Genomic DNA, 19,705 nt, shown 5'->3' with positions numbered 1-19,705 from the left:
AAATTTAGGACATGTTACAAAACTATATTTTCTAGAATTTCAGAGAATACTTTAAATATTGGCCGGTAATTTTTACACAGTGACGTCAACTAGGCAATGGCCTATACTTCTAACATACACTATTTGTAGAGGTCACGCGTCAATGGTGAGCGCACTGAGTATTGTGGAAAACGGACAGTAACTAGTACAGTATGTATGGCCTACTAGTATATAAAGTAAATCCGAACTGGTTTGCTGAAGGTCGAATTCCGCAGGCCACGCCGCGCAAGTTGTACAAATTAGCTCCCGGCGATACACTGCAGATCGCAGAATTGTGTGCATGGTTTACCACCACTCTGCCTAGCTATATAGTTATGTACAATACTGTATGAGTTTCTTATGAGTGCATGTCCATCTTAAGGGCTGGGGTATGAACGTTTGGACAGTATTTATTGTGGGACATTAGAGCACATCAGACATATCGAATTGCATTCTGAATACGAAGAATGTCATTCTGATATCAAATAATTTTGATTTTTGAAATTCGCAATTCAATACACATTTTATGGCAAATCATTAAAAATTGATATTTTTGATATTTAACAGTACTTAAAGTAAACTTTATAAATCTGATGATTTATACTTAACGTGTATGTAGGTGGGATGAAAAGCCGACGATCAATTGAAAATTTGGACCTTTCGTATTGAAGATATGGATTTTTTTTCCCAAAACGCCAAAAAAAATTAGGTCTTTTTGGGAAAAAAATCCATATCTTCAATATGAAAGGTCAAAATTTTCAACTGACCGTCGGCTTTTCCTCCTGCTACTTACACTTTAAGAATATGTCATTAGATTTATATAATTTACTTCGAGGACTGTTATATATCAAAAATTTGAAAAATATCAAATTTTTATAATTTGTCATAAAATTTGTATTATATTGTGATTTTCAAAAATGAAAATTATTTGATATCAGAAAGACATGCTTCGTATTCAGAATGCAATTCGATAGGTCTGAGGTGCTCTCATGTCCCACAAAAATACTGTCGAAACGCAATAAACGCTCATTTTAGATCCCTTAATAATAAGTCGGTTCGTACTTTTCATAAACTACTTTTTGAATCATAACTTTCGTGACCGAGGATATCTTGCAACTACGTGAAGCTCGTCTGGCAAATTCTTAATGAATAAATTCGCTTCACGTAATGAGTAAGTCGTACTTGATTGGTCAGTTTTACCTCCGAGTAATGAAAAACTCTAACATGATTGGTCAATTTGGTTCCACGGAGCAAAAAGTCAGCTACGCGTAGCAGCTCCACGTTGTGGCTGTTGCGGCCTACCATATCAGTATCCCATATGATATTTCTATTGCAAGAAAATTTTATTTGTTGTCAGATAAATCACAGGTTTCGTTTAAATGTACTAACTGGAAATTAAATTAACTAATTAGTGAGGACCGGTATTTTGCTGTGGATATGTTTAACTGCAATTTTGATGTAAAAAATTTGAAATCCACTGTAAAAATTGTGATAATATTCAACTCTTTGAGAAAATATTTATATAAAGGAAGGCATGTAAAACCCAGGTGCAATACAATGTACATTATTGACACACTATCACTCTCTTTATCTACGTCAATAATAGAATAATCGATTTCAATCGAATTGAATACATTGCTCCATTTTGAGTTTGTAGTTGACTACTACTGAGCTACCAAAGCGATCGATTGCTAGCCAATCAGATAGAAACTCCTTTTCTTGCGTTCGGTGAAATACCACTCGCCCGTCGCTCACCAACGGAGTATTAAATTTATATTTATCGTATAGGACGTCGACACTGTGCACTGTATTGTCAGGATTGACAACTTAACTACAATAACAACACCATAAATGACAGTCAAGAGAAATCTTAGATTTTTCAACAAATAATTCCATTCTGTGTTTACAAATAAGGATTTGGAGAACATCCCCACCATTAAGGGCGAACCAACTCTTGACATTGTGCCGTTAGATATCTCTGCAGGTGTTAAAAGAGCCGATTCTGAAACTGGACGTTAACAAAGCTTCTGGCCCAGACCAGATTCCTGCAAGATTACTCAAGGAATGCGCTGAGGAGTTAGCTCCCATTATGTCTGTCTTCTTTACCTGTAGTCGTTAGACAGGGAACCTCCCATCTGATTGGCTGATATCTCACATCTCACCCATCCATAAGAAAGGCAACAAAAGATCTCCAACTATAGACCTATCGCACTCACTTCAATTTGTTGAAAACTCATGGAGCATATGCTAGTCACATTATGGACCATTTAGATCACTTCACTATTCTCCACTACTCTCAAAGCTTCTCAAAACGATTTTCGGAAGAGGAAAGGATGTCCTAAACACCGATGACTTGACTTCATCCCTGGATAAAAAAAACAGGTAGATGCTGTCCTCATCGACTTCTCCAAAGCTTTTGATATAGGGTCTCCCACACTCGTCTTCTTTTGAAACTAAAGCATTGTGGTATGATATCACCGGTGACATATGTGATGCGATCATAATCAGTCGGAACTCGGAAATATTAAACTATAGGATAGTAAAAAGCATTTACAAGCCTGGAATTTGCAGTAAACCCCATTAAATTTGAACAACCAGTTCCAAGGATATGAGCTATTAAAGAGTTTCCACTGATCGGCTGATTTTGCGTGATCGCATCACATATTAGGTTGGTTGAAAATGTTTCTCACGCAGCGCAAGCAACGGGTTATATTAGACGGCAAGGTGTCATCAACATAGGATGTATCGTGTGGCGTACCACATGGCACTGTGATAGGGCCGTTATGTTTCCTTGTTTATATAAATAACATACCGGGCTAAAACCAGCTTATTTGGAGATGATGCCCTTGTTTATAGGGAATTAAACAGTAGTGAGGACTCTACTCAATTTCAAGAAGACCTAGATGCCCTAACAAAATGGGGCTACTCATGGCAGATGACCTTTAATACAGAGAAATGTTATAGTGGGGTCAATAACTGCTTATTGTGGGGTCCTCTCGCTATTCCGAAGGTCCGCCATTCCGAAGGTTCGATATTCCGAAGGTTCGCTATTCCGAAAATAGAAAGGTTCTCTATTCCGAATATGAAAAAAGGTTCTCTATTCCGAATACCAATTCCGCTTTACAATGTGTCATGTGTTTTTTGGGTTTTTTTACCTTTTTCTTCTAATTACTTGTAAAAGTATAGAACAGTTTGAGGTTTGTAACTGTAACTGTGGAGTCTGCAATGTTTTGCACGTGAGGAACAATAGAAAATTAGCTACTTTGCATACAATTTGCATATAAGGTAGTCACCTCACCGTCATCATGCATGGTCATCAAGTATTGCCAATCAGTCGAACTGAAAATTCAACATAATTTTACCATTATGTAGGCCTACATCCAGTGTCGCCGACAAAGGGGGGTAACCGGGTCCGTTACCCCGGGGTCAGGGGTCCTAGGGGTCCCGTAGAAAGTGAAGAAAACATACCTTACTATGGGGCAGTAAAAGCAAAGAAAAGGGACCTCAGGGGCCCGTAAAAGGTCCATTAGGCCTAGTGTATCTCTTCTTTACTTTTTACGGGCCCTCTGAGGTCTCTTTTTTATGGGTCCATTAATGTATCTTTTCTTTGCTTATTAAGCTGTTTTACATACTCACTAAGCTCTCTTCTTTCCTTTACTGGCCTCATTTCGGAATAAAGGACCTGTTTTAGATTTTGGAATGGAGAACCCCTTTTTCATATTCGGAATAGAGAACCTTTTTTCATATTCGGAGTAGAGAACACGGTGACTTATTTCGGAATAAAGAACCTTCTTTCGTTTTCGGAATAGAGAACCCATTTTTTCATATTCGGAATAAAGAACCCTTTTTCATATTCGGAATAGAGAACCTTTTCTGTTTTCGGAATAGAGAACCTTCGTAATAGAGAACCTTCTTAATTTTCGGAATAGTGAACCTTCGGAATAGCGAACCTTCGGAATAGCGAATCTTCGGAATAGCGAAGTTGTCCCCTTATTGTCACCATGATCGTGCACTTCTGGATAAAAGCAAGGAATTGGGCATAAACCGTCATTGGGGTGTGTAGAACAATTTTATAAGGGATGCCCAAAAATTTGGAGTTGATAATGACGTCATAGGCCACGCCCCCTTTTTAGGGGTAAAATTGAAATTACTCCGATCAAGTTGTAATGTAACTCAAATTCTTCCTCATGATATAAGGAATAAAAGTCAAGCATCAGATCATGGAGGTAGTAGAGACTACCTCCATGATAAGATGTGTCTAAGATGCTTTGGTTGTACGATATGGCCTCAAACAGGTCAAAGGTTAACAAACTTTTCTACTGGTGTCAAATTTTCAACATGCTCCGATTTCAATGAAAATGGTTTCAAATTGTATATCACGACACAGGATCAATATATAGTTTGCTACACATACGATGCTTAGTTTCAGCAGGGTCAGAGGTCAAAGGTCAAGCACTATACAATTCACCGTTAGCATAGGCCTATTGCTATATTTGATACTCTACCCCATATTTTTAAAGCTAGTCTCTGTGGCTACAACAAACTATACTATAATAATCCCCGTGTCAGGGCAGATGTATGTGTAAAACCATCAAGGAATAATGGAATGAAAAATCACTGAATGTATTTAGCAAATTCTTCCGCAAAAGCTTTACAATCATATCAAATGGTGCTTTTTTATGTTTTTGTGTGTAAAGTACTGTATAATGCATATGAATGTCAACTGACATAAGCATCACATATGAATCACATTTTTTGGGGGAATGGCATCAACTTTGTCAGGGAAAATACCTGCTAAAGTTTGCAACAACAATGGAACAACAAGGAAAAACCAATTTCAAAGAACAAATATTTATACATGCGATAGTGTCTCAATTTACTTCCACAGAGGGGAATAAATTGTGAGCTTTGATATTCAATATTCTACTATCCTGTCCAAGTTGGTGCTATAACAGGGCACCAAATTTCTCTAGGAAAAACAATATCATGCTATCACGTACCCAACAAGGGCAACCAGTTAAGGTTATGATGAAACAATCATAACTAGTGGCAAATGGTGGTCATAGACCACAAACCTAGCTGGGGCGTGTTGGTGTTGTGGAGGTATCTGACCCCTGCAAAATGTTCCAAAAATGTTCCCCTGGTCATGAGGTTTGATGTCACCGAGTTTGAGTCCCGTACTCCTTACAGATGTCCAGATAATGCAATTTTAAGATTTGACCCCAGATGACCTTTGACCTGACCCCTGCAAAATGTTCCAAAAATATTCCCCTGGTCATCAAGTTTGTTGTCACAGAGTTTGAGCCCCATACCCCTTACAAATATCCAGAAAATACATTTCTAAGATTTGACCTCTGCATGACCTTTGATCTGACCCCTGCAAAATGTTCCCCTGGTCATGAGATTTGTTGTCACTGAGTTTGAGCCCCATACCCCTTACATATATCCAGAAAATTAAATTATAAGATTTGACCACAGATAACCTTTGACCTGACCCGAGCAAAGTGTTCCAAAATGTTCCCCAGATCATTAAGTAACAAGTTTGAGCCCGGTACCCCTTACAGATGTCCAGGAAATGCATTTCAAAAATTTGACCTCTGCATGACCTTTGACCTGACCCCTGTAAAATGTTCCCCAGGTCATACCCCTTACAGATGTCCAGATAATGCAATAAGATTTCACCCCTTAATGACCTTTGACCCCAATTCTGTACGCAAGTTTTAGGTGTGTGGCAAAGGTATTTGGTTAAATACCAAAAATGCCCCCTTAATGACCTTTGACCCCAATTCTGTTTAGACCCTATGGGCACTGGATATAGCCGAAACATATGTGCAAGTGACATAATTGTAGGGTGTAACATGTAGGAAGAGAAGCAATTTGAAGTTATTGCCAGAAAGAAGAAGCAGAAGAAAGATCGGATAGCAAAACAGTACCTAGCTCGGGGGTTGTAAACCCCAGCTAGGTAACAAGCACTATACAATTAACAATAGCATATAGGCCTAGATATTATTTGATACTCTAACCCATACTTTTAAAACAAGTCTCTGTGGCCACAGTAAACTATACTTTATTAATTCCCCGGTTGTTTGATGTGATCATTTGTATATTAAATTGTCTAACAAAACATTATTCAATTCTAGACGTGGAAAATACCAACATTTATCACACTAATATGTACATTATATTTCCAGCCCTTTTTAATATAGATTATCTTTTCTTTTCCAACTTATTCATATTTTTTTTTTCATGCTTTTTTGAGGTATTTTTATTCTATAAACTGTATATTTTTGTACAAATTGAGGGCGCTATTTACATATATTTTAAATTATTATTTTAAGTTATTCCTAACATTTCATGATAAATTTTTTTTGGAAATTTCGTTGCTATTTGATATTTGATGTTTTAATGTCATTAGAAGATGAAAACACGATTTAAGATAAATAGCGCCATCAGTGTTCACCTTTTCTTTAAAATGACGTAGTTTTACATGCTATAAAACAACCTTATTCCCGTGACAGACAATTTGAGACCAATTTCGATGAAATTGGAGCATGTTGAAAATTTGACCCATGTCGAAAAGTTTGTTGACCTTTGACCTACTTGGGCTCATATCATACTACTAAAGCATCTTAAGCACAACTGATGGTTGACTTTTTTGTTCCTTGTGACTTTGAGCTACATTGGAGCAATTTGATTTTTTACCCATAATAAAAATTCCCTTTAAAAGGGAAAGCCAGCCTCAATGTAGAAGAGGTCTTGTAATTAGTTTTGGTCAATGTGAAAGGCATTTTTAGGATCACGGCTTACTACATCCATGTTACATGACAGTCCACCAAACCATCAACGGTGAGAAGATGTACACTGAAACTGCAGAAAACATTAACTCCTAATCTCCTGTCAACTCTTTAATTCATTATTGTTCATTATTATTAATTCATTATTGTTCTCTAAATTGTTCTGTTCTGGTTTTATTTGTCTTTTCAGCTTTTTACCCACGATATTTCAATTTCCAATTTTTTAATACCATAACTTACGAACTCAATTTCTTCGCTTAGGAATGTCCGATTTTATTGGGGAAAACGGCGTTGTGGAGCAAAATAGCTCTTGCCTATGACGTCATTAACGTGGTCAAATTTTCGAGCATCCTTTTAAGATTTATATTTAGCCCCTAAGGAAAGCCCACACCAAATTTGGTGAAGTGCACGGTCAATACAGTTATTGACCCCACTATACTATGCACTTCAGAAACAAAAGATCTCCAGTCACAACACCATACAAACTTTGTGGTAACACACTCAGTACAGTTGATTCTCACTCGTATTTAGATATTCAATTTAGTTTATCATATTAATAATGTCACAAACAAAAGGGTGCTTGGGGTTGTCATCAAGAACTTTAGATCCTGCTATAAAATAAACGCTATAAACTTTAGATCCTGATATTAAATCTAAATTGTATCTTTCCTGGTACATCCCAAATTAGATTATGGCTCTATGACCTATAGACCTTGGCGCTCAATGGTGATCACATCAACCAAGTGTCATGTAATTTCGACAACTATACTCAAATTGACCTCAGATGACATTGGCATGACCTTGAAATGTTTTTTTTGACATTTAATGTTAAACACATCCAACAGATCTGACGACTATCCAACAGATCGTAAGTGAATGGAAACACGCTCCCTGAAACAACAAACCAAACATGAACACCTACAATTTCCTGTCAACTCACTAATTCATAATTCCAAACTTTTCTGTCTTTTCTGTCGTTTTTCTCATTTCGTTTTTTTTTGTCTTTTACAGCTACCCATAAAAAGGAATGACAAAATATAGTCATAAAATCCGAAATTTAAAATGGAAAGTCTTTTGAAACTGATACATCGTGATCGCTTATAGCTCTTGCCTCGACGGTATTCTTAAAATGAATCGATCCAATCTCTTGCTTCGAAGTTGGTTCTTTTAACTAATTTGAACCAAAATTGCCTTTAAGATGTTAATTTAAAATTTGACACAAACTCTTGCCTTGAAGAATTTGTCCAAAAATTAACTAAAACCGATCCTCGAAGTTGTTCCTTAGTAAAATCGAGCCAAGTGGTAGAGTAAGATTTCTGTGAAAGGGTTATTCAAGGTTTACTTCCTCTTAACGTGGATCACTATAGGGTTATTCAACTTTCACTTCCCTATTGTATATCTCTATCTCTTTTGAAATGTTCCATGTTATAGTTATTCCCATGGAAATCCGATGCATAAATATTGCTATGATTGTAGGCTATAAATATTAATAGCATGTAACTTTACTTTCGAGCTCAAACTCTCGAAGTTGTACCGTGGTACCGGATTTGCATAGCAGAGCATTGTAATATGAGTTGCTATTTTCGATAAGAATTACTCATATTTAGACGATTTATCCACTTCAGACTGATTGGGCTTTCAGATGACCAAGTTGGGCAGCTAAATAGATATCAAGAATAATGAGGCTAAATTCAGCGATAATTTGGCTGTTGGTCAGCTTTAAAACAACTGCTAATGCATTACCAATTAATGACCAAAGCGGTAAGTAGTGTGGTTTCACAAAGTTGCTGGGTGCAGTTGCATATAGTCTCTATATCATGCTCGGGTCAGTATTGTTGCTTTTTCTGTTCAGAAAAGAAATGATGCAAGAAATCCAACTAGCAGAACAGATTCCTGCAAACATTATTTTTACAGTTTATGAGACAATCTCAAAATATGATTTTACTGACTCGAGGAAGGTATATGAACTATAGGCGGTGCAGGAGTCACAATAAGACATTGGATACATATCAGCAATTTAAACTCGGAAAGCTACTGGCCTCTCGCTTGCTATCGAAGGCTCACTCAGACATTTAATCATTATCTGTTCTACCTCCAGTGGTCCTTTGGATTATCATGTGTTTTCGTCACAGTGCTAAAATTAGGTGTGACATTTTGTTGTTGTTTGGCTTTATGGATAGGTAATTTAAAGGTTTGTTCAATCTGCATTAGAAACATCAAACTGCTATATTCGTCAAAAGTTAAAATTTACAACTTTTAGTTACATTCTGTGTGCTTTCAACAGAGTATAGCAATTTGTTTTAGTCGAAAGGCTGGTTCCTAAGGGACAGCATCCTACCGAAAGTCGCTGAGCCAACTGCCGAAAAGTCACCCAATTTTTCTATAACTATTAACAAGAAACGGACAAAAATCGCGGGGAAAATGAAGACTTTTATGATTCACCCTGGTAGGGCGTGATACAATGAAACACACAATATATACAGGCGATATCAAAATGATTGGTATCCATCAGTTTCCAGTGATTGTGGACATGACTGCCACATAAACAGTCATATAACATTAAATTATGGTCATTTTAAGAGTTCCATTTGGAAACTAGAGAGGTTACCCTTGCCCAGGGATGCAAATTGTGCGGGAGCAGGGAGCACCGCTCCTAGGAAATGACAGTCAAAATTGAGGAAATAATGCCTTTAGAAGAAAAAAGAGAGAGAGAGGAAAAAGAGGAAGGAGACAAAAAAATCAATATTCATTATTATCTTAATCAATATATTATTGAAAAATAACACCATTAATCAAGTTTAATGTTTTGCAAAAGTTCATTCTACAAATCATATACTTTGAAAACTTGCTTGATTTATTTGTTGTTAATGAATTGTTTCAGCCCTCTTTTCAACATAACTCAAGAACCACATGACCTACAAAAGTTTATCTGTGACATTTGAATTCTTCTACACACTCGCTATGAAATGCTCAATGCAATTTTTGCCAAAGCTCACTACCATTCGTAAGATACTGTGAACTACCAAATCACAACAGTTTAAAAAAGTTGCTAAGTCTGCCAAGATAATTTACTAGAAATATGCAACGAATATGTTGCAACTCATATTCTGAAATGCATTTGATCTACTTTCAGGAACAAACAGCTATAAAATGTTGTGTCATTTTCTGGCACAATAAGGTCAGAACAGTTTCATCTTGCCCCAATATCTTATTCTTCCCTTTTACACTCTCTGTCGTCTCATTTGGATGATAAAAGTTAAAAGTTAAGTGTATTTTTCTGATGTACAGCGTCTTTTGATATGCCTTTTGTTCGGCTCAAAATTAAGGGGACATTTCTGAGAGTGAAAACATTTTATGGAAAAGAAACACAAATCTATTTTGTATGGAAATGTTACAACATTGCTTTACTTTAACATTCCTCATTACTTTCCTGATATTTTTCTAGTCTCATGTCATGTACTCCTTTAGTTTCATCCATCACTTTAAAACCCCAGCCCAGCAAGTCTTTTAACCCTAACACCCATAAATACCACAAAATACTACGATGAAAACCACTGCGCATGCGTGAATCCCAGGGTCTGCGATGACACAATCACCCTAAGTGCTATATGCTCACAGAATCGCTGCCCGGGGCAGCATTACCCGTGTGGCTAACGGTCGGTGAATGGCATGCGGGGGTCTAAGGGTCGAATCCGGGGTGCCCGTTGACTTCTTTCTTCATCTTCTCTCCTTTTTGTTCTTCTTTAACTTCCGATAGCAAAAAGCAGGGTTGGATGTTAGGGTTATTGCTTGTAGTTGGGGTAGTAGTTTTGTAGTTTCATGTGGTCATGCGTACAGTGCATAAGAATTTCAAGTGATATGCTGCCCAAATAGAAATAGAATAAAGGTATCACACTCTTGTTGAGACAAGCACCAACTGTATCTGGGAAAAACCTGCCAATTCTAGCAACAACATTGGCAGAGAAAATAAAATAATTTCACAACAACAAATAAAGAAATGTATACATATACATGTTATAGAGTCTCAATTCACTTCCTGCTCAGCACAAACTGCCACAAAGGGGAAGAAATTTAGAGTTTTGTTATTTCAATTGGCACGATCCAGTATCCACTGATATCCTGTCCAAGTTGGTGCTTGTGGCAGCACACCACTAAATCCTTCCGCATTTGGTGTAACCCTTGATAGTCCCGGTAAACATAGGTCGGTAGTGAAAACAAGTGGGTGTCCCTTGGGAGCAAGATGAGTAGCCATGGTTGTTTATTATAATTAAATCAAAAGATATGCAATTGATCAATGTTCAGAATATCACAAAATGGTGCATCTTGATCTGGTCAAAAAGTTTGGCTCCCGAAACTAATCCGCGTGCGGACATGGTAAGGAGGCATTCGTGCAAGCTGAAAATAAGGGTGGCGCTGTTCAGGTCCCCGTAGCTTAAAAGTTAGTCTCAACTTATGTCAAAAAACCCATTTTAAATTAAATTTCAATCTTTATTTAAGACATTGGTGCTACCAAAATATGAAAAATGGTTTTACATGGGGTAGAAAAACAAACTTACTTTCATGTACATTTACACGTATTTCAATGGGAGTTTATTTAGTGGTGTGCGCCCTAGTGTGTATAACAGATGCTTGGCTACCGGGACTTGGCTCTATAACAGGGCCTAGCACCAAACAAATATATCATGTCTCTACCACATGCTGACACCCAACAAGTACGACCAGCACGGGGGGCTACTGGTCATTGACACATGCAAATTGTGCGGGAGCGGGGATAGTCCGACGAATAGGACCTGGTTTTTTCTCAGTTACCAACTATCACTGCTCAGGCTCTGATTGCTCAAGAAAGATTGACCGCGAAAGTCCAGTGACCGCGCAGCGGGCGGCGCGGTCACTGGACTTTCGCGATTCGTCTTTCTTGCGCCATAGATATGAGATAGTGGTCATAGTCTGAGGTGAATATTGTCTGGTAAATAAGAAAAAAGGTCCTACACGTCGGACTAAGCGGGGAGCACCGCTCCTAGGAAATGACAGTCAAAATTGAGGAAATAATGCCTTTAGAAGAAAAAAGGAAAGAGAGGAAAAAAGAGGAAGGGAGAAAAAAAGGAGAGGAAGAGGAAAGAAGAAGAGGAGGAGGAGGTAGAAGAGGAAAACAATCTCAGCAAACAGATAATAAATAATAGGTGAAGCAGTGAAGCTACTGAATGGGAGAGAGGAAGACACTTGTGCAAAATATTGAGGAATTCAAATGATTGTTCAAGAAATAAGAACCTTAAGTATTAAAAGAGGAAGGTGTTGGTGTCAGAATATGGATATGAGTAACAATGCATATTTGAGGAAATCGGTGGCAGGTGGTAATAAGGCACATACCGTTTTAGACTTAACACGGTTTGGAAAAGGTTTTTCCATTTTTTAGCTCCCTATCGGGCAGTCAGAACTCCATATTTGGGAGGGCTCGACAACAATCTTTTGCACACATATGTATACAACGTTCTTTCAATTGATAACAAAAAATACACAAAAAGTAATTAATTATGCAAATTAGGTAATTACAGCTAATTATGTATTTATGATATTATTATGCAAATTAGGCATGAGTAATTTTAGGTTTTTTCAATATTTAATGAACGTCTGTTCATTCATCATAATTTTTTAAGTATGATCCTGTTATGAGGTTGAATAAATGAACTGCAGTTAATTATTTAAAAACAATACAAAAAAAATAAAAAGTTTGACATTTTGACGGTGTCTAGAATGTAATTTTCATTTATACTGTAAACATGGTATGTGTCACCATTACTCAAAGCCAAGTCCGAAAAGTAAAAATTAAAATTCAGTTGCAATGAGACTTTAAATTAACATTTTGTCATCTGGATTAACACGGGAGGACAATCGGTAAAGTGAACAGCAATTTTACTGTACCGCGTATACAAAAATAGTATGGCCTTGGACACACACAATGGCTTAGAGCTATTGTGGTTTGGAAAATTACTCCCTAAAAAAACATTGATTAATGTTTTGCTTCAACTGGTTTTAGGGAAGTGTTTCATTTGTTGTCGACGGAATTAATTTACATGATAAGAAAGATTAGTATTTCAGCTAAATGGTGGTAGTTCCTTTACTTCAATAGGCCTATATTTACTGATTTATGAACGATCTTCAAAAATCCTTAAAAACAGGCAGTAGCTCTTAAACAAAACAATTTTTAATTTTTGAGGACCCGATGTTAGCCTCGGAAAGGCTTCACACATCATATATTAAAAATTTAAACAATTTGGATAAATGAAGCATATAAAGAAATTCATTTATCGACATGGATGTTTTCTAAAATTGGCCAAATTTGAAGCGCGCCCTTTTCAATTCACTGTTATGCTTGCATGCACAGTGTAGCAGAATTATTGTGCAGCCACTGTGACATACCTACTACTACCTGATGGGATCGTATTATTTGACCCGATTTTCGCCCGTTGTGACCGTGATAGAGGGCGTTTTTACTCTCTTCAACAGGAACGATTCGCTAAACTTACGACACCTGCCTTATGTTGTGACCCAGAGAATTTATTATGATATCGGGAATTGCCTGTCACACATGATCGCACACAGTGACGTAGGCAATCGGTCGGAACTCATCTGCCCAAAACATATTGACACAGGTCAGCATACGACCATATCCTTCCCGACATGCTTAGTAGCCAAGTCCGTAGAAGATATTATTCTTGTGATCCACACACTATGTACACATTTGGACACATTTTATTATACGATAAATACGAATTTATTAAACATGGTAATACTATTCTCTAGCAAATCGGTTATACGATGGAACTGGTAGGCAAATTATAAATTCGGGATATTAAGTATCTTCCTGACCAGCCAGATCTGCGCATGGTCAAAGACGAGGATCGTCAAGTGTCAGACCCACGCAAACTGGCTTAGTCTCACATCAGCCAGTTTGGTGCCGCCCCATCCACAGGAGCGTAACCAAACTGGCTGCGTAGGAGACTAAAACTGGCTGTGTAGGAGACTACAATCCCCGAAATATGTCGTTGAAACGCTTTAGGTATCTTGAATGAAATCAAAAGTGTATTTTTAATGTGGATAAAAATGTTCAATATTTGGAATTAGAAGAAAGCTGGGCCATCAATTAACACCTTTCCCTTCCCCACCCCCATCATTCAATGTTGCGACACTTTAGAGACACGCTGAACACATTTGCACGTTTCAACATTGCACGGGGGAGTGGGGGGACTTATTTTCCCCTAAAGACGCTTTAACGTTTCAAGACATATTTCGGGGATTGTAGGTCGGACCTCATCTCTTCGCATCGACTGTGACCTTTAGTCCCCGACATTGCCCTTATGAACTCACATCCTCCTGTGTGACCTCAATCACATGGGCCGAGTATATAGAGTTGATATGAATTATTCATCCCCCTGCATCGTCCACTAGTGATGACCTCATTGACATATGGTGTATCAACAGATGGGCTTTGATGTTTACAGCGAAAGCTGTTTGGTTTGCCGTGGAAGAATATTATACCCCATATAGATACAATATACACTCTCTACTGCGCACCGACATCGCCCGGTTAATAATTAGGCTACATTATATAGCCAGAGACACTGAAATGAATACACGGGATCGATACACGTAAATGTGCTATGCACGATTGATATTCAGACGATAAATCTTTGGATACCGGGTTAGAAAATGATGAATATCTCCCGTAAATGATTTCGTATAAAGAAACCAGATCTGGTTCCTTGCACTTGAACATATATGTTCAACGGATATCATCGTCGTTAGCTAGCGTCTTGAGAAAGAAGCGTGCGTCTTGAGCTGAAAAAGTGACCAAAATTCTCAATTTTAAATAGCGCAGGGTAGACCCTCGTGGATGTAGTCTCGGGCCAGACTGTATGTGGCTATCACGAATATACAGGATTGACGAGTGTCACACCGACTGACACAAACTGGCTGTGTAGGAGACTATCGTAGAGGCAGTCTAAAAGCAGATGATCATGGCGTATGTATGCTCACTGACCGTACAGAGGTCAGTCACAGGCTAATGTCATTAGCCTTAGTCGGATGTCCTTCAGCCCATTATGCGTTTAAAAACTATTAAACAGGTCGGAACACAATGGCCATGCGTGGCTGTGGATTCAACCTACCATGGCATTTTCTGCCATGAAGATATCGGGGCGATGACACTGTGTACTGTGCTGTTGGATAATAGCGCATTGACCCAATATATGACCATTTAGCATCAGTCAGGGACTTGCAGCTAAGAAACGCACATCAATACATACCACAATACACTACTGGGAGTATAGTAAAGGTCAGTAGATATTTGGATATCTCCAACATTGCATTATTGTTTTTCCTGTGTAGTTGCAGTAGAGTGGTGTAACCTCGATTCACCTATCAATGGTTATTACGAACACCTCCTAGAACCTTCAAATTTACGTCGACTATCTGCAGGGCGTTTCGTTAAGATCAGATGTCTTCCTGGATATCGCGTATCTGGGTCTGAGCAACTAGAGTGTGGAACTGATGGAAACTTGCTGCAAGATGCTAGTTGTGAAGGTAATCTAAATACATGTTTAGAGCCGAATGTTCTTGCTTGTCAGGAGTTCGGTGTCATAGGCTCAGTGGTTAAGCTATACCTTAAATCAAGTTGATATCATAGGCAATTGTTACTAACACTCCTCAATGGAGACCAATGTGATGTCTCTATTATAGCTATTTGAATAAATTGTTAAAGGGGCATCAAGGAAAGGTCCAGACATATTGTTTAAGATATCTTTAGCGGATACAAACAAGGTCGGGATTTTAAGTGGATTGCCTTCTAAAACATGTGGATTATGGGGCCTTAGAATACTACATCGGGGCCAGGGATGTTTATCCAATGCCCTGCTTGAAACACCGATATCAGGGTCTGAGATATTGGCTGACGTAACTTCAAAGCTACAGGTAATATTTGATTTGGTTTTCTCGTATACGTGTGTTTGTTCGTTTGCCATCAGATATTGATGAGTGTAACATCATTTCGAGTGAAGTGGACAATATTGATTATCCGTCATATAGTTTTGTGAGCTCACAAGGCAGTGATCTCTCGGAAGAGAAATATCCACTAAGCTATCCGTGTTTCGCACCAGCCCGATGTGTTAACAACCAGGGATCATTTACGTGTCAATGTGACGGCCAAACCCAATGCAGTACCGGTGAGTAATGCTATTTATTTAGTATTTTAATAGGATCTAAACAAGTTGTACATCAAACACAAAGTGCTTAGTACCATTTAAGCTCATTTCAACAGATTATGGACACCGTGTCATTGCCACCATCTTCGTCATTGTCATCGTCGACATTATTGGCACCGACGTCAATTTTTGTTCATTAACAGTGTACTTCGGTTATACAGGGTGTCCCAGAAAAAATTACCGAGTGAATAAAATTGAACATAAGTCGAGAAATAGACATCAAAATCTAAAAATTCAAAATGTAGCGCATAGCCTATTTTGTTGTGCATCACATACGAAAATTTGGTTGACTGGTTCCGGAGAAATGAACGATTGAATAATGCGTGCATCAATGCAGTTCATTCCAAGTTTGACCAACAGGCGCTTTTTTCATACTCGCTCGCCGCTTCCTAAAGTTAGTGTATCTCATTAAGTTTAGTCTACATTATCTATTAAAATCCGACGGTGTTATGTCATTCATGCTTTCACTGAAGATGAATAACAGTTTGTCCGAGAAAACGTTGATTTCTGCAATTGGCAGCTCTCCAACTTTAATTCTTTAAGTTGTGCAAATATACTTTACAAAGAACATTTGAGCCAAGAATGACAATGATCAAGTGCTTACAGCTTTACGTGTGATTTTTGATACCACGCAACATTAATGTTGATGTTTTAAAAGATTTTAACTTTGCATTACAATTTCTTGGAAATATTCCGAAAAAAAATAATGTGTGTGAGAAATTTTTAAGCCAGCTGGAATTCTTTATGTAGTATATAATTGAATACATGAATACAAAAGCCACCTAAGTCCATGCGAAGTTATTTTGAGAGAAAAACCCGTGTATCATTTTAATTCCTTCAGTTAGATTTACCTGGTCAATATGGTAAGTTTTACGTGCAAATGAGTGGATTAACCTGTATTAGGTATGACGATTAGCATTTCAGGGACTTCGTGGGGTTCATTTTAAATTTTGGACTTTTGAATCATATACAAAGACAACAATGTTAGAATGAGATTACCACTAGTAAGATAATACAAAATAAAGCACACAGGTATGTATAATGTTGATAAGCATTCTGCCATGTAATATAAACCACACACTTTCCTTTATTAAACCCATTTTTGTTCAAAAGTCATTCTCTAGCAATGAATGTGTTACAAGTGGACTTTTATACATACTGGATTTCAATCAATGTGTTACAAGACTCAAATCATGGAATTGGGTGATTCTTTCATACATGCTATTTTTCACATGCCCAATAGACACAGAGGATGAATTTGAGTTGTTCTTTCATGCATATGACAGGCCTATGTATAGGAACAATTTCCCATGCTTAACTCAATTTGGCCAAAGTATGGACTTAGGTGGCTTTTGTATTCATATATTCAATTCTTTATGCAACATTTATATCAACATTAACGAAAAAAGATATTTACAAAATATACCGAGCATCATCTTACATTCATTTTTCATTTTCAATATCGTGCAGGTTTTCAAATTTGAACAAAACCTAATTAATTTTTTTTTGCAAGAAACAGATTGTTTAAAAAGAACGAAAAAGATTTCACAGAACAAAATAGGAAGCCCATTGACAGTTTAACCACTAGTGCGCATTGTGTTGAATGATCTTTCTTTCAAACTTGGAATTGACACATGCGTTATGTAATCGCTCATTTCTTCGCGATTAGTCAACCGATTCCAGTAAAATTGGCGTATAAGATGCAGAATAAAATGGGCTACACGCTGATGTCAGGGCTACGACACTCAACTCATTTGCATAGCAAAATGACCCGTCTCCTCTGCAGCCAATTTGGTTCCGCTCCATCGAAATCAAGCTGGTCACGGAGGAGACTACCCTCCTTTGTGTTTGTTCATTTGTGTATGGAGAGCCCTTCTTGGAGTCTGTAATGACTTAGTCCGACGCTGCATTGCACTAGAAATACCTTTTCTGTGAAATCGCTATAGAGCCAACCGGGAACACGTATTCGTTTTGAAAATATAGCATTAAAATTAGTATCACCCTTGTGGCCCCGTGCAGTGGAAAACCATAATTCTTTCATTAAAAGGAAATGAAAATTAAAAAAAAACACGGATCTACCTGTGCACCTATAAAATGGGCACAGCAATTTGTCTCAAATATGAATGAATGTTATCATGGTTATGAAACATACGGGATGTGATGAACATTGACCTGACGCCATGATAGTAGGATCTCATAGTCGTTTTATATACAATGTATATACCGTATTGTCATAATACCAATATTTGTCATTATATATAATGAGTAATATTTAGCAACGTAAATGTGCAGTTCATATGCACAAACGAATACTGATCTTTATGATATTCAGGTTTTTGTACATCACATATAACATGTCACATAGGAGGTCATACGTGTTGACCTTCATCTATTGTGTTTGTTCATCTGTGTATGGAGAGGATTAACGCCATTAAACGCCATTAAAACTCCATCAGTATTATGGCGTAGTTCAGTGAACTCACCGTATTGATATTCCAAGTACTTTGATAATACAGATAATATGTATTAATGGGTCGAGCCGATTCCATTGAAAAACTTAATAAATTATTCATAACAGTTACGTAATCAATCGATAGTGCGGACACTTTTCATTTGCAAACCACCAACATTCGTGATCTTTTAGCGTTGGAAAAGAAACCACGTGAATAGAGTGCCCTCTCAAGAATATCTAGTCTCTGCTGATGTTTAGATTTTTTGATTCTGATGTCTATATTTCAACTTACGTCCAAATTTATTTGCCCGTTAATTTTTTCTGGGACACCCTGTTATATAAATTCGCTTTTATAAATGCGCATGTGACCAGTAGACAGTAAGTCTCGAAGTGACCTTCTACATAGCGAGTGGTCTTTCTATACATTTGAATGAACAGGCGGAACAACATGAGACAGCTGTGCAGCAAAATTGTCTATTTTGTTCAACTTTGTGATTATATTGTAAACGTTTCCGTCGTTGAATTTTTTTTCCGTCGTCAAATGTGACGTGTCATGTCAAAAGGAGACACTTTTGGGCAGGATCGTAATTGGAGAAATAACCAAAAATCTGCCCGTGGGTGATTTTTTCACAATTTCGGTTTGTTGCGAATTTGCGATGTTATTAATGTTAAAAATATTGTCTGATAGTTTCAGACCGGAATATAACTGTCATCTTGTATTTTTTGAGACATTTCTCAAGGTAATTCCTACTCTCAACATTCTCAATAATAATTTTAAAGGCTGATATCTCAATTTTCAATTTTATAATACCATAACTTATGAACTCAATAACTTCGCTTAGGAATGTCCAATTTCATTGGGGAAAACGGCGTTGTGGAGCAAAATATCTCTATATTTAAGATATGTAAAAACCTCAAAATTGATAACCTGCCCAAAAGTGTCTCCTTTTGACATGACACGTCACAAATACTTTCAAAATGTTGTTTTTGATAACATATTACAAATTCGGAATTGCAAAATGTGTAATAATTTTGCAATTCAAGTAATACTTAAATTTGATGATATTTATCTACAGAGTTCCTATCCCTTTCTGTATGGTGGTCAATGCATGATGATTTGGTCACGCTGCTGGTCTTGGTATATCGTGCCCATGATTCACATGCGCATTTATAAAAGCGCATTT

General features: G+C 37.4%; 1 protein-coding gene across 2 annotated transcripts in view; it reads left to right on the top strand.

The window, feature by feature from the left end:
• The first annotated feature begins 8,336 nt into the window (after nucleotides 1-8,336).
• The window catches only part of LOC140149070 (uncharacterized), a 72,161-nt gene continuing 60,792 nt past the window's right edge, over nucleotides 8,337-19,705 (top strand). For both annotated transcript variants that reach the window (XM_072171228.1, XM_072171227.1), the window contains exons 1-3: nucleotides 8,337-8,573; nucleotides 15,198-15,392; nucleotides 15,833-16,030. In XM_072171228.1, coding sequence (XP_072027329.1) covers nucleotides 8,492-8,573; nucleotides 15,198-15,392; nucleotides 15,833-16,030 — 475 coding nt within the window. In that variant the 5' untranslated portion in view covers nucleotides 8,337-8,491. The remainder of the gene's footprint in view (nucleotides 8,574-15,197; nucleotides 15,393-15,832; nucleotides 16,031-19,705) is intronic.

The sequence above is a fragment of the Amphiura filiformis genome, chromosome 3 (assembly GCF_039555335.1).
Source record: "Amphiura filiformis chromosome 3, Afil_fr2py, whole genome shotgun sequence".
Classification (NCBI taxonomy): domain Eukaryota; kingdom Metazoa; phylum Echinodermata; class Ophiuroidea; order Amphilepidida; family Amphiuridae; genus Amphiura; species Amphiura filiformis.
Note: the sequence above shows the minus strand (reverse complement) of the source record. Positions and strands in the feature narration are given on the sequence as shown.